The sequence below is a fragment of the Antechinus flavipes genome, chromosome 5 (assembly GCF_016432865.1).
Source record: "Antechinus flavipes isolate AdamAnt ecotype Samford, QLD, Australia chromosome 5, AdamAnt_v2, whole genome shotgun sequence".
NCBI classification, from domain to species: domain Eukaryota; kingdom Metazoa; phylum Chordata; class Mammalia; order Dasyuromorphia; family Dasyuridae; genus Antechinus; species Antechinus flavipes.
This window is the reverse complement of record NC_067402.1, coordinates 141,995,403-142,009,817: the sequence shown is the minus strand read 5'-3', so window position 1 is coordinate 142,009,817 and position 14,415 is coordinate 141,995,403. Positions and strand designations below refer to the sequence as shown.

At 32.1% G+C, this 14,415-nt stretch overlaps 1 protein-coding gene across 1 annotated transcript in view; it reads right to left on the bottom strand.

Moving 5' to 3' along the window:
* Positions 1–14,415, bottom strand: part of COG5 (component of oligomeric golgi complex 5) — a 354,058-nt gene that overhangs the window by 133,571 nt on the left and 206,072 nt on the right. Inside the window, exons 8-10 of the mRNA XM_051962639.1 lie at positions 13,515–13,680; positions 9,279–9,391; positions 9,083–9,160 (exon numbers count right to left, since the gene is read on the bottom strand). Coding sequence (XP_051818599.1) covers positions 9,083–9,160; positions 9,279–9,391; positions 13,515–13,680 — 357 coding nt within the window. The remainder of the gene's footprint in view (positions 1–9,082; positions 9,161–9,278; positions 9,392–13,514; positions 13,681–14,415) is intronic.

The window sequence follows — 14,415 nt, the reverse complement described above, 5'->3', positions numbered from 1 at the left end:
TTCTCTTAATTTGGGCATTTTGAAATTTTTCCTCAATTTCTTTTATGTTCCCAGTTTTGTTAACATATAACTGTATATGAACAGGTTTTTACTATTTTTTTTAATGTCTTCTGGTTTCATTGTGATTTTATTTTATTCATTTGCTATAATGTTGATTTGGTTTTTTGCCCTCTCTTTTGAATAAGATTGATTAAAACAATTTTATTAGCCTTTTCAAAGAATCAGTTTTTGTTTTTATCATTTCCATGGGTCTTTCTTTGATTTACAGTTTAATCCTCCTATTTTTATTGTTTCTTTTTTGTGTTTGTTAGCTTTTTTTTAATTTTTCAAATGTATATTTAATTCATCAATCTTCTCATTTTCTGTAAGCTTACAGGGCTATGATTTTTACCCTAAAGATCGCTTTAGCTGCATCTCAAAAATTTTAGTATGTTGTTTCATCATAATTTTCTTTCACATAACTATTGGTTCTATGATTTGTTTTTTGACTCACTTATCCACTTGAGCCTGTGTCTTTTGTTTGTGGCCCTTATGCCAATTAATATTTTATTGTGTTATAGTCTATAACAGAAATGTTTCCTATTTCTGTCTATTTACATGGATTTGAAATTTTTCTATCTCCTACTACATGGTTACTTTCTTTAAGTTGGTTACTTTCTTTAAGTTTCATGAAGTACTGAGGAATATTGAGTCTATTATACAGAAAACACCATAAGTCTTTTTGCTCTAGTTTCTCTAACAATTTATTCATTTCTACATTTTCCCTTTATCTTTATGTTAGACTTAATAAAAACTGAGAGGATATTGAAATCTTCTGTCACTACTGCGTTATTCTATGACTTCTTGTGGCTCAGTTAATGTATGTTTTATAAATTTAGATGTTGTCTACAATAATTTTGAACATATGATTTCCTATTTTCTTTTTTAGGTTTTGAACACTTATTTTTACTTTGCCTGCTAATGTGATTGTAATTTCCAATTTTTTAGATTCACTTTATACTATTTACTATTACTCCTTTATTAATAGTAAATTGTCATAAAGATAGTGAATAGTTAAAAGAGATAGAGCAAATAATATTTACTAAAAATTAGTAATTTTTTCTATTCCCTCATTTTGTGCATATCTTTTCTTAAAACTATGCTTCCTGTAAGCAGCATATTGTGGAGTTTTGTTTTCTTACCTAATTTGCCATTCTTTTTAATTTTATCACATTGTTAAATCCATTGACACTTAAGCTTATATTTCCCTCTAGTTCTCTTTAATATTGGAATCCTGTTGTTGTTTAAATGAGATTTCTTCATTTTCCCCCCTAAAAAATATACTATTATTTTTCCTGATTTTTTTGGCTTGATCTGTATTAAAGTAACTACTAGCTTTCCTCCCCTGATCATCAACCCTCTTCTCACATTTCCAATTATTAATCTCTTTACCTAGTCTTAGAGTTTTACTTATTAGTTTTTTTTTTTTTTTCCTTGCTTGCTTTTATCTGGTCATTTAATTCTTTTTCCTCCCCCCCTCACATCTGAGAGGAATTCCCTTCCCCCTTTTCTAACTTGTTTTTGATATTTCATTTTCTCTGCCTTTTTCTAAAAAAGCATTTTGTCTCTCATTTTCTTCATTACTAATCTTCCCTTTCTGTTGATCTTATAGTATATTCCTTGGTTCATGGGCCTTATATTTATTTAGTGCTTCTTTACCCTTTATTCCTCAATGAACTAAAACTTTTTCAGTTATCTATTTTAAAGTAAAATACCTTGTCCTAAACAGATTCTGATTTTGCATATTAGAACTTATCCTTCTCCTTTTTTCCTATTGTATCTTACCTTGAAGGCAATAGGGAGAACATAACTTGATGCTAGGAATCTTCCTGGGTCCTTGATGGTGAAGTTCACTATTGACCTCTGCCCTTCCCTTGCAATTTTTTTTTTTTTTCCATTTGTCTTTAAATCTCTTTCCTGGTCTATGCTCTCCCATGTTTCTAGTTGATCCATTACATCCAAGAGCTCTGGTTCTCCTCCTCTCCTTCTCCTACCAAATTTCTGACAATAACATCCACTGGAAAATACTCCTTTCTCTTTATATAATATTTCTCTTCTCCCATGGAAACATTAATAGTAGCTCCTTCCATTGCTGAAACAAGAATTTTTCCCCTTTCTTTTTCTCCTTTCTGAGCTTCATCCTTTGCCTCCTATAGATTCTTTTTTTTTTTTTTGAGACTATAAGAATTATTTTCTTTTAATTCTTTCCTTTTGACTTAAATAAGTAACATGACATATCCCCTTTATTTTCTTCCTTCCCTCATCCTTTAAAAGCCTTCCCATCTAGTATAACAAGAAAAAGAACAACAACAACAACAACAACAAAAACCCGCTGATTAACCTGTAGACAAAGTGTTGAGACTGCTGTTTCAGGCTCACTTCTCCACCATTACTTCTATTTGACTTTTGCTTTCATCACTGACTGCTTATATATGTTTAAAAATAAATCTCTTAATGATCTCTCTATTGTTGTTTTCTTTTTCTTAATGTTACATTTATTTACCTTTCTTGTATCTCTAATGTCTAGGGTGTTTGAGAAGTAAATAATTTATTCAGATCTAGTTTTTTTCCAGCAATTTTTCAGATACTTCTTTTTCCACAGGAGGTCAGTCTTTTTTCATTCATAGTTTGGCTCACATTTGCAAGTCACCTTGGGCTTTATCTTGAGTTCTTTTGTTTTCCAGGAAAAAAAAAAAAATCCTCCTATGGTTTTTGGCATGTGTACAATAGTTTTTGAATTTTGTTTCCTTAATATTTGAAATCTTTCTCTAGATCTCTTGTAGAATTTGCTGTTAATAAATGGATTTTGGTAATCCACAAGGTACTCTGTCACATTAGATGTTGATTCATTTTCTTTTGTCTTATAATACTTAGTTATAGATGTCTGAACTCTTCCCCTTGATCTGAAGACTATCATTTCTTCAGCTACTAACATCTTCTTTGTTGATTTATCAGTCTATGCTCAAGTTTTTTGAGATTTTTTCCTCCTGAGATCTTCGGTAATTTCAGTTCTTTTTTTCCTTATTTTTTTCCTATTGTTCACCGTCTGATTCCCTCCCCTTTTATGGTAATCCCACTGGGGATTAAATAGCAAAAACTTTCATCCTCTTTCCCTAATTTCAGTTTCTGTCCCATATGACTTTGGAGATAAAACTGGATCAAAGTTGCATGTTACATACAAAACCTCAGGAATAATGGAGTGTCACATCCTACCCCATTCCCTCCATCCCTCAGTTCTATAGCCCAATGACACAGAGCATTGCCATGCTGCTGAGTAAACTGCAGTATGAAATTGGATGTCTAACATCTTTTGGGGCAGGGGTTGGATGGGGATCTGGAGAATAGGATGTTGGAGTGTAAAGCTGAATTCTATTCCAAGCACAGACACATGTCCTATTTTTCCTTTTCCACTTTCCTCCATTTTTTGGCAAAGTACTGTTCTGCTAAAGAGTACTACTACATTATTAGTACAATCCAAGCAAATTTCTGCTTTCTCCGAGAGATGGGGTGGACAGAACATTCAAGATATAGAGGTTGAGTAGAGGCTGCTGGGTGAGACAGTGTTAAGGATTTGGTAACATGAATCTGTTTTACTATTACTTTACTCAGTTTTTACTTTGCTTGGATCCTTGTTCTAGATTGAGGAATGTAAATGAAATTGCTTTTCATAATTTCTATGCTGGAGAAATTCAAGAGGTCATGAACATTGGAGAAAACATCTAGTCCTCTATCTTGTTGGTAACTGACTACAATCACTTTCTCTTTTGTTATCTTTATATCTTCTTCTACAAACACAGATTTTCCTTAACCAGAGATGACTGTTTCACTATCCTACTCAATAAATTCAGTGGTCCTCCATTAACGCTAGCATAAAATATAAACAGCTCCATTTGGTATTAAAACTCCTTCATGACTAGGACCCAAACCATTTCTCCAGCCTCAATGAAATCATTCCCCTTTCTATACATGCCATTCAGTCAAACTAAACACGTATTTCTTTCTCACATACAGCATTACATAAAACATCTCTGTGTCTTTTCATGATTTGTCCCCCAATGCCATGAACACAATAGAATTTCTTACTTCCTTTAAGAAGCATATACTTCAAGTACCACCTTCCACATGGAACCATTCTTAAGCATTCAAATGCTTGTGTCCTCCCTTCCTATCTTGTCTTTGTTTTTTTTATTCTGTGCATCTATTTTTTATATATTTGTATATGTATGCACATTATCTTCCTGACAGAATGTCACCTCCCTTACAGAGAGAGTTGTTTCATCTTTGTCTTTGTATGCACAGTATATATAGCACAAGATACTGTCACTAAGCAGGTGCTTAACAATTATTGTTTGTTTATTCATAGACAGAAAGCATTACCAGAAAAATATCAACATTTTTAAAAATGGGTTACTCTTCTTAGGAAAGAATAAGATCCTTGACATTGTGACAGTCATAATCACTGAAATGAGTTTAGTCTAACCAATCACACAGGAAAAAATGTTAAGTAGCAGAAGAATGATTACTATCCCCACTACTATGCAGTTGGATGGACAGCCTATTGAGGTGTTCCAGCAATAAATGTATCTTGAATAAATATAAAATGGCAATGTGCTGAGCTCAGAATTGAACAGAAGACATAGAAGGTGCTGATTGCATCTGGAAAAATGATACTAAGTTATTTCAATATTTCGTAAGTATTTTAAACTGACAATGGCAATGAAAAATATCACAGAGAATAAATCTATAGGTATTGCAGAATTATTTGGTGTACCCAAGATTCAATTAATAACATCTAAATAATAAAACAGAAATTAAAATGACACTAATAATATAAAAACTAGATTCTAGATTAAAAAAGAATTGGCCATTGTTTTTATTTTTTCATGAAAAAATAATTTTCAGAGCTTAGATAGTTTTGGCAAAAAAAAAAAAAAGGTCTAAGTTAATTGTGGATTAAAAAGTATGAAGATACTTAAAAACAAGAAATATATTAGAAGAGAATAGAAGAAATTTATTAACAATTAAATTTCTGAAAGTAGAAAGAACTATACAAAAGAAATTAGCCTGGCAAATGGAAATCAGACTTTGGAAATCTGGCCTAAGTTTATGGTGACCTACATTAACAAACAAACTGAAGAAACAAATTGAAAATCCCCACACTTCCTACTTGGCGAAAAAACAAGAATGTAACCTAGTTTAGCTTCTACACTGCCAAATAGAGAGGAAAAAAAAATTCATTAATTCAGCTTTCATTGAATTTAAGTCTTTGTCATTTCCTTTAGTACTAAAATGTATTTTCAGAACCTTGGTTGCTGGTAGAAATAAACAGTGCCTGTTCACTGCTTTATATATTTATTACAATTTTTTTTAAAGGGACAAAGAATCAACAAAACTCTTTCAGGAATGTTCCATTAAAATGAAGGGCAGTTATTAGTTGGATATATATTTACTTGACAAAAGCATCCTTTTCTCCACAGTTTATTACAGATGAGGAAAAATTTTTTTCAACTATTGATATCTTGAATAATTCATATGATATTTACTTGTACAATAGTGAAACAGCATAAAAGGTTTTAAGTAAAAACTTGTACTTTTGAGTCAGTCAGTCAATAAATATATTTTTTAAAAATCTATTATGTGCTAGGCACTCTGATAAGTGCTAGGGAATATAAAGAAAGGCAAAACAAAGCCTGTTCTCAAAAAGCTCATGGCTTAATGGGAGAGAAAACAGGCAAACAATTATATGACAAAATATATACAGAAGAAATTGGAGATAATCATAAAAGAAAAGCATTAATATTATGTAGGACTAAGAACGCTTCTTGTAAAAGGTGAGATTTAAGCTAGAATTTGAAGGAAGCCAGAGGTAAAAAATGAAGGAAGGAGAGAATTTCAGGTATAAGGGAAAACCATTAAAAATGGCTGGAGAAGGAAGATGTAATATCTTATGCAAGATACACCAAGAAGGTCAGTGTTAATGGATTAGAGAGTATACCAGATATAGTAGAAGACCAGAAACATAGGAAAGGTACAGATTGTGGAGGACTTAAAATGCCAAACATGATTTTGAAATAAATATATTTTGTAGAAGGTAAAGATTTTTTCAGAATAAGGCTGAATTTAGAAAAATATGTGTAACAATGAATACTTGTATGTCTTCCTACCTAAATAAAGCATGATGACGCCATAGTTTCAAGGACAGCATCTTATACTCCACAAATTGCAACTCATCAACCTAATTTAAAATGTACCTTAAAATTAAACAACAATGAGATAATAAAGTGGCAGTATAATCTACAAATATGCAATTGACCTACTATTATTATTTTTTTTTAAGAAGTTAGAGGAGAATGAGAAGTGATGATAACAGGGGTATGACTTTCTTGACTGATTAGAATGGAATAAAGAATAGTATAAATGATTGTTCCCTCCCTTACAATTTTAAGAAAGCAATTAATATAGAATAGGAGAAGCAAGACCTATTAGAGTCTTTAACATGTAGACTGGGCTAATTTTTTTCTCTAGCTGTTCCTAAAGCCCTACCTCACAAAGACTAACTTTTCCTTAAAAAACCTTATAACTAGTGGTTCAGAGGACTAAGAGTCCCTTTAATATAGGTGCTAGACTGTGGTGGATCATTCCACATTTTGTGTTCGTCTCATCAGTTACAGTTGGGCACACTATAACTTGACTTCAATAAAGTAATGTCATTTTGGTTCCTTTTGAGAACAATCACCACTACCATGACAAAGGTAACTTTCTGTGGTCCAAAACATGAAGAATCTAGGACTGCTGTATAACAGGATCCTGCATAGGCAGGAAAACTGTACTATATTCAATGAATACTGTATTCTTACTGAATGTCTTTTCCATGATGTGTTTAAGTAAATATCCTTTGGTTAATTGTTGGATGGCCTGTGCCTATTACATTTTGTTCCAACCCTGAACTGAACCAACAGACTAGATGTGGACAGGTCTGGACAACATAGTTTAAAATTTAAGACAATTTGATTACGTGCCCACAATGTTTAATCATTCTACCAAATCTTAAGCTTTTTCTTTTTAAACAAAGTAATAAGAGGTTTCACCAAGGCAATCATATTAGCCCTAGTAAATGTAATCTTATTTAGTAATAATATAAAATAATGGTGAATATATTGATAGATAGAGGTACATTCTTTTACTCAACACAGTCAATATCATGAGATAAAGGGAGTTTTAAGTTAGAAAGGAATGTTAGATGCAAAAGTATGTATTGAAAAAAATAAACAAAAGACCAAATGCAGCCTAAATTAAGTGATGCAGAATATGAAGTTATATAGTTCAATACTCTCATTTTGGATAAGGAAAATGAGGTTCAGAGATATGAAATGTCTTGTTTATGACCATAGAGCTGCTAGATTTCCAAAGTTGGGTTCAATAAACTATTCAATATATTGATGCTACCATTGTGATAAATAATTGATTTTCCTCTGTAAATCGTATAAACTTCCTGGTATTCAAGGTTCAATGTCTTCAAAGTCTGCCTACAATAGAGTGACCTTCTGACTTAATTAGCCAACTAGTTCACTGAAACTGAAAAGGGATTGAACATTTTCTCCTAAACAAAATCTTCTAAATGGGGAAACTTTTATCAAATGATTTAATATCAACTGTATTGATAAATTTATGTTTCAAAATGTTTTAGAATATCTTTCTACACAAAAATGACATAGACTGTTAGAAGGTAAATAATTTCTAAAGAAAATTAACTGACATTTTAAATGATTTAAGTATATTCTATATTGGGCATACATTTCAGGGGGAAATACTATATTTTAATTCAGTGATACAGGTAAATTTCTTCTTCATAGACACATTTTCATGTTTTTAAAAACTACAATATTAAATATTACCAATCCTGGGAGAATACTATAAGATTAATAAAATTGTTCTAAGAAGAAAAAGAAACTGTGCCTATGCATGAGTAAGTAAAGGGACACTATATAGATAGAGTAAAATTAATTAATTTGGGGATGACTGCCAAAGCTAAGAGAACAGATGGATGAAACCCTACAAGTGCAATGCTTGCCTATGAAAATGAATCCGTGATATTAATTATATAAGACATCAGTAAATTTATGACAATTCAAAAATAATGACTAATTCAAACTGACAAAAGCAACTTGTTATTTCTTTCAGACAATAAAAATCAAGAAATCATGTATCTTTTCTTCCAAAACATTTACTTAAAATTTGTATAATGGATGAATAGGGAACTAAATGACTTAAAATAACCCTCACAAAAGAAACTTGATTCTGGAACTTCAAGAATTTCTGGAAAGTACCTTAAAAAACATCATTTAATTCAACTCTTTCTTTAAAATTGAGGGAGTGAAGATTCCAAAAGGATACATAATCATCCTAGTTTATAGAGTTTGGAGATGCTAAAAGTTGGAAGCAAGTATTATATGGAAAAGAAAGCATTGAAGAGTACTAAAACTCCTAAAAAAAAAGTATACCATTTTTGCTGGTCTTCATCTTAGTCCCTTAATTCCTTTAATTGCCAACACAATGGGAAAAGTAAACTGCTCCAAAGAAATTCACTTTACAATAAAAATTCAATGAATACATCTATTTCACAATTCAAGTGATACCTACAAACATCTTATAGACAATAATAATGTATATTTCAGTTAGGAAACTGGTGTGGTTTTCTGGTTACTTTAAGGAACTCCAACTTTCTCTCTGAAGCTTCTGAGGAGCAACCACATGACTAACAACTAGGAAACAATGCTGAATTGCATGAACATAATATTCTCACTGAATATTCTTGTTAAATGTCCCCTTCTCCTGCTATATCAAAGTAACTTTTTTTTTAATTGTTAGATTATTTAGGAAAGCTTCATTCCACTCCAATATTGTACTTATTCAGCCCTGTTCCTTTAACATATGCCTTCAAGCCACCAAAAAAAAAAAAAAAATCAAAACTATATTGGTTAATTTTTTCCCTATTTTTGTACAAGTCAATGAATATAATTTCATTAAAAACAAGTTAACATACCTTAACTATTTCTTCAATGAAACAAATATGTGAAACGGGATCTCTCTTCTTGGCTAATACTTTTTGCAAATGCTGAACCTGAAAAAGAGGAAAAAAGAAAGAAAGAGACAGAGAGAGGAAAAAGAGTATATTATCTATCCTCAGTCTTTCTTTTCTTGGAACACACAGAAGGTGAAACGTGTAGGAACCCCTGTACCTGCCCACAGGCAGCACAAATCTGATCCATCAGTTTCTCCATATTCGTCCAGAGAGCAGCCCGAAAAGCTGCAGTGTTTCCTGGGGTTGGCATAGTAGATCGTCCAGGTCCACCTATTAATATATAAAAGAGGATGCATTGCAAGAAAATGTAATTTTCAAGTTCTATTAAATAAGCTGAATACTAAATATATATATATATACTTCAATACTTTAAGGATCTGTGATTTCATCATTAAGAGTCCTTGCTCCACTGACACAGATTTCAACTCTAGCAGAGAATTCTTTAGGCATTATTGCTGAAAATTGATAACTCTGAGTTCTGTTGTTAATGTAGCCTTTGAGAATTCAGAGTCTTTATATAAAATGTGAAATTATAACCATTTCTTCTGCACCAAGCCTAATTCAGGCTAGCCCAGAGATTCAGACTAGAGGTTAGAATACATAGACATACTTATGGACTGTAAAATATAAATGAAAACATTAATAATAAAAAGATTTGAAAGTATGCAGTTCTTGATAAATTCAAATAAAACATGAAATGAAGTACCTCTGTTGCTTCATTCACCACAATAATTGATAATGTTAGTTCAGAAAGGCAATCCTATAGGGCAATTAGAATTGGGCAAAAATTTCAAAACACCAGTTTTTAATAGGCCATGAGTCTTTTATACCTCAATGGATAAGGATGGTCTTCTAGATCTAAAGGGGAAAAGTCCTAATCTAATCTTAAGTAAAATACAGCAAGACATCTCTTGCCACACTTTTCCTTTTAGGAAAAAATGTCACCTAATGTTACATAACAGGAAGTTGTAATTCCAAACATGGAGACAAGAAAAAGAATGAAGATTAGAAACTAGAGATCCAGCTAAGGGAGGATCCTCTCTCTGATTCAATTAAGGACAAAAATCAAAAATTAATCATAAGAAATAGTTACTATGAATTTTTACTCTCTTGGATTTTCCTTTTAAATTTTTATGTAGCTTTCATGAAAATCCATATTTATAGTAGGTATCAGTATATAGAAATACATTATTTTATTAGCAATCTAAGAGAGACAGACAGAAATCTATACCTCTGGCAAATAAAAATAGATTCAATTCAAATTTTATAAAATTAATACATATTGAAAATTAGTTTCAAGGTTGTTAAGGACATAAAGACATGGAATTAGGTAAGTGGTATTGCCTTATGTCCATATCATGAATTTTATTAACTGACATCTATGAATAAAAGTACAAAGTATGTAAGTGATGAGGTCCTGAGTAAGTAGGTTAGCAGAGAAAGACTGAAGTACTGATGGAATTACTCCCTGAAGCAAACAAGAAGGGCATTGATGGGGATCAGATTAATGTTATAGCACCACCCTATGTGGAGGTGATCCAGTCAGAAATCCAAGTTATGTCAAACCCTTGAGGTTCAATTTACCCTATAAATGTGAACATGGTTCCCACCATCTCTGCTGAATTCATTTTGGTGCTATAGCCCACCACGGCCCTCTGCCTTGTAGTGTCTTTCCCTTTTCTCCTTCCCTATGCCATGTGGTGTCTCTTTTTTCTTTCTCCTTATACCTAACTCTTCTGAATTCATAAAGAAATAAGAAGGTAAGAGGAATAGGGAGAGGGGAGAGAAAGACATTTTTGGAAGGGGCCCCACTTATATCAGAACAAAGTTAAAGCGAGAACAACATACTCTGTAAGAGTCTTCTAAATTTATAAAGAAATAAGAGGATGAGGGACTAGGATAAGGGGAAAAAGGTATAGAAGGGTATGTAGATTAGCAGGAATGGGATAGACCGATAGAATGCAGGAGAATAAGGAAGAAATTCCTGGAGAGATTTGTTAAAGAGGATAAGGGACAGATCTTTGGGAGGTGGCATAAGTTAAACAACACTAGGGCAAGTTAGTGGGTAGAAGTAAAGTACAGGAGTCAGAAAGGATAGGAAATAAGAGATAATACTACAAACATAAAATAAAGATTAGGAGTAGAACTTATGTTTTTTTTATATAAAAGGCAGAGATAGTAATAATGATCTGAGACAAAGTTAAAGCTAAAATAGATTTACTCAAAAAAATAAAATAAAAAGTACATGGCAGAAAGCACAAGAAAATCTATCAAGAAGCCAAAAAGAAACTCTGAACAGAATGTGTTGTATTCATTATATAGGTTTTCTTGAAATGGAAATGTATTGCTTTATATATTTTGAATTCTCTTCTGTGTCCTTCTGGGAACATGGAAATTTTTTTTTCTTTTTCCTCAGATAGATAGATAGATAGAAAGAAAGATAGATAGATAGATGGATGAATGATGAAATGTTACTTCACTGTCTTGATTTCTCTAAAAAGATAGTTCTTAGTACATACTAGACCTTGGTGGCAAGGTCTGAAAATTTTCTACAGATAAAACAATTCTAGCATAAATTGAATTGGAGGTGAATTCTATTACAAATAATAAAAATGATCTTAAAAATGGGACTATGTAAGAGGTCATTCATAGTTGGTTTTTTTGATACAAAAACAATTATGATGATCAGGCACAGCATTAGGATCATTAGATTCTAAGTATAATTGACAAAAATCTTCCAAACAAGTCACTATTTTCTACCACAGTTCTGAGTATACTCTTATCAAGGTTAATAGGCTTTTTCATGTAATCTGTCCTAGGCCTGAGCTAATACTAAATCTTATTCCATACTGACAACCAGTGTTCCCCTAAGAGGGAAAAAATATCAAAATATGGCTTTCTCAGAGGTCTCTAATGAAGTGATACCATGTTCATCTATGAAGGCTGAATGAAGAATGCTTTTTACCTTTTATTGGTACTTTTTTACTTTTACTTTTATCTAGGGACTTCAGATTAACAACAAGAGAGCAAAATAATCTTTACTCTTTTAAAGACCAGTATAATTCAAATATCCACACAAATATCCTAATAAAATCTTAGAAAACCAAATTTAAGAGAATCTTTTATTTTCAAACTCAAATAATGAATTTTGACCCACTTGCACGTAAGTAACCAGGGTTTGTAATGTTATTCAGTTGTGTCCAATTCTTTATGATGCCCATTTAGGGTTTTCTTGCTCAAAATACTTTAGTGGTTTGTTATCTTCTTCTCCAGTTCATTTTACAATTGAAGAAACTGAGATAAACAGGGTTAAGTGACTTGCCCAGGGTCATACAACTCATAAATATCTGAAGCCAGATTTGAATTCAGGAAGATGAGCCTTTCCATCTCCAGACTCAGTGCTCTATTCAGTGTGTCACCTACTTATCTAATACATAGGTTCATAACCATGAAAAGATTGTTGACAGTATAATCTCTTTGGTCCCAGAACAAGATGTCTTGGGCTTAGACATGGGGAAAGCAGGGGAAGAGGTAGACCCACACACATCATTACTGCTCCCACTAAGGTCAGAGTAGCAGTGAGGTTATTGTGTCTACAGGGCGAGACTGTGGGTTTAGACCCTGGGCTCGCAAGCAGTGCTAGGCAAAACAGTGCTGAGTCATCTTGGGGGAATCACCTTGTAAATGACTAAATCAGTTATGTCATAAACTATTATTATGTTATAAGAAGAATAAATATGATATACACAATGCTGGAACATGGTAGGTACTTAGTAAATACTAACTCTTATAAACACAACAACAACTGAGTTTGTTCTATAGTACAACAGGAGTACATCCCAGCCTTAGTAAATGTTGGTAGTTTTCACTATTACATGTTATTAGAATATATTTGTAGAGACTGTTTTTTAAATTTAGTTTATTTTCATTTTTGCTTCAAAGTAATCCCTACTCTATTCAAGTTTATAACACTACTTTGTTCTTTTTTAATGCACTCATTCAAATCTGTACTATAATATATATGTATCTTTTGTCTACAGCTATATTTCTTGGACCATGGACTATGTTATAATCATATTTGTACCCCTAATGCCTAAGAAAGACGCGTGTATATATATATATATATATATATATATATATATATATATATATATATATATATACTCATTTAATAAATGTTGAATTGCTTGAAACGACCATTTGGTCAATTCAGCTAGTTGATCATTTGGACAGGAAAAAAGTATATAAAAATTCTGAAATGTAACTTTTCTTATCTTTAAATTTATATCAAAAATAAGTCAATAAGTTACCCTGAAACCTAGGCATCACGTATACTATTCAAAAAGACTTCTCAGATATAAATACAAAAGTGAAGAGTAAAATGCACTCATACCTCTCACAGCTGTTTGGGAAGGCTGAGTCAGAACTTTGATGTCTAATGCACTGTTTATGTTTTCTTCCAGAGTAGCACAATAGCCATCCACTACATTACTTATAGTATCTTTCAAAGTTCCAAGATTATGGAAAACCTGAAGAGCTGTTCCCACTTGAGTTGGGTTCTTAAAAAAGAAAAAAGAAAGAAAATCATTACTAATAATTTTTGGACTTTTAACTTTGAGAAGTATTTAATGCTATCTTCATGAGTAACAATTTTCACATGTTAAATTATTAAAAATTAAATAACTCAATGTATCCAGAAGAAATGTTCTATCTTCTCCCCACTCTTCCTCCCCCATTAATACAGGTTAAACCTGATGCATGGAAGAGAGGTTATAATGAGTCAGTCACTAGATCAAAATTAATATTAGAAGAAATGGTACTAGTCACTGGGAAAGTGGTATAGATTATGGAAAGGCCATCTGCAAAAAGTAAGATTTGAGCTGAATCTTGAAATTAGGGAAACCATGGTTCAAAAGTGAGGGGATAAAACATTCTAGACAAATGGACAGTCAGTGCAAAGGAATCAAAAGAGGAGATGGAAGGCTGTGTTTGAGGAAATGCAAATATGCCAGTGTAGTTAGGTTGTAAAAGAAAATATAGTATGAGACTAGAAAGGCTAGAAGAGACTGATTTATAAAAAGATTTAAATGCCAAACAGACATATTTACATTTTATCCAGGAGGTAATAGAGAGCCACTAGAACTTAATGACCAAGCAGGAAAGGGTTGAAATTGTCAGACCTATATTTTAGAAAAATAATCTTGGCATCTAAGAAGAGGAGGCTCTGAAGTGGAGAAGGTCAAGGCAATTAGAACAATTAGAAGATACCACAATAGTCCAAACAAGCAACAAAG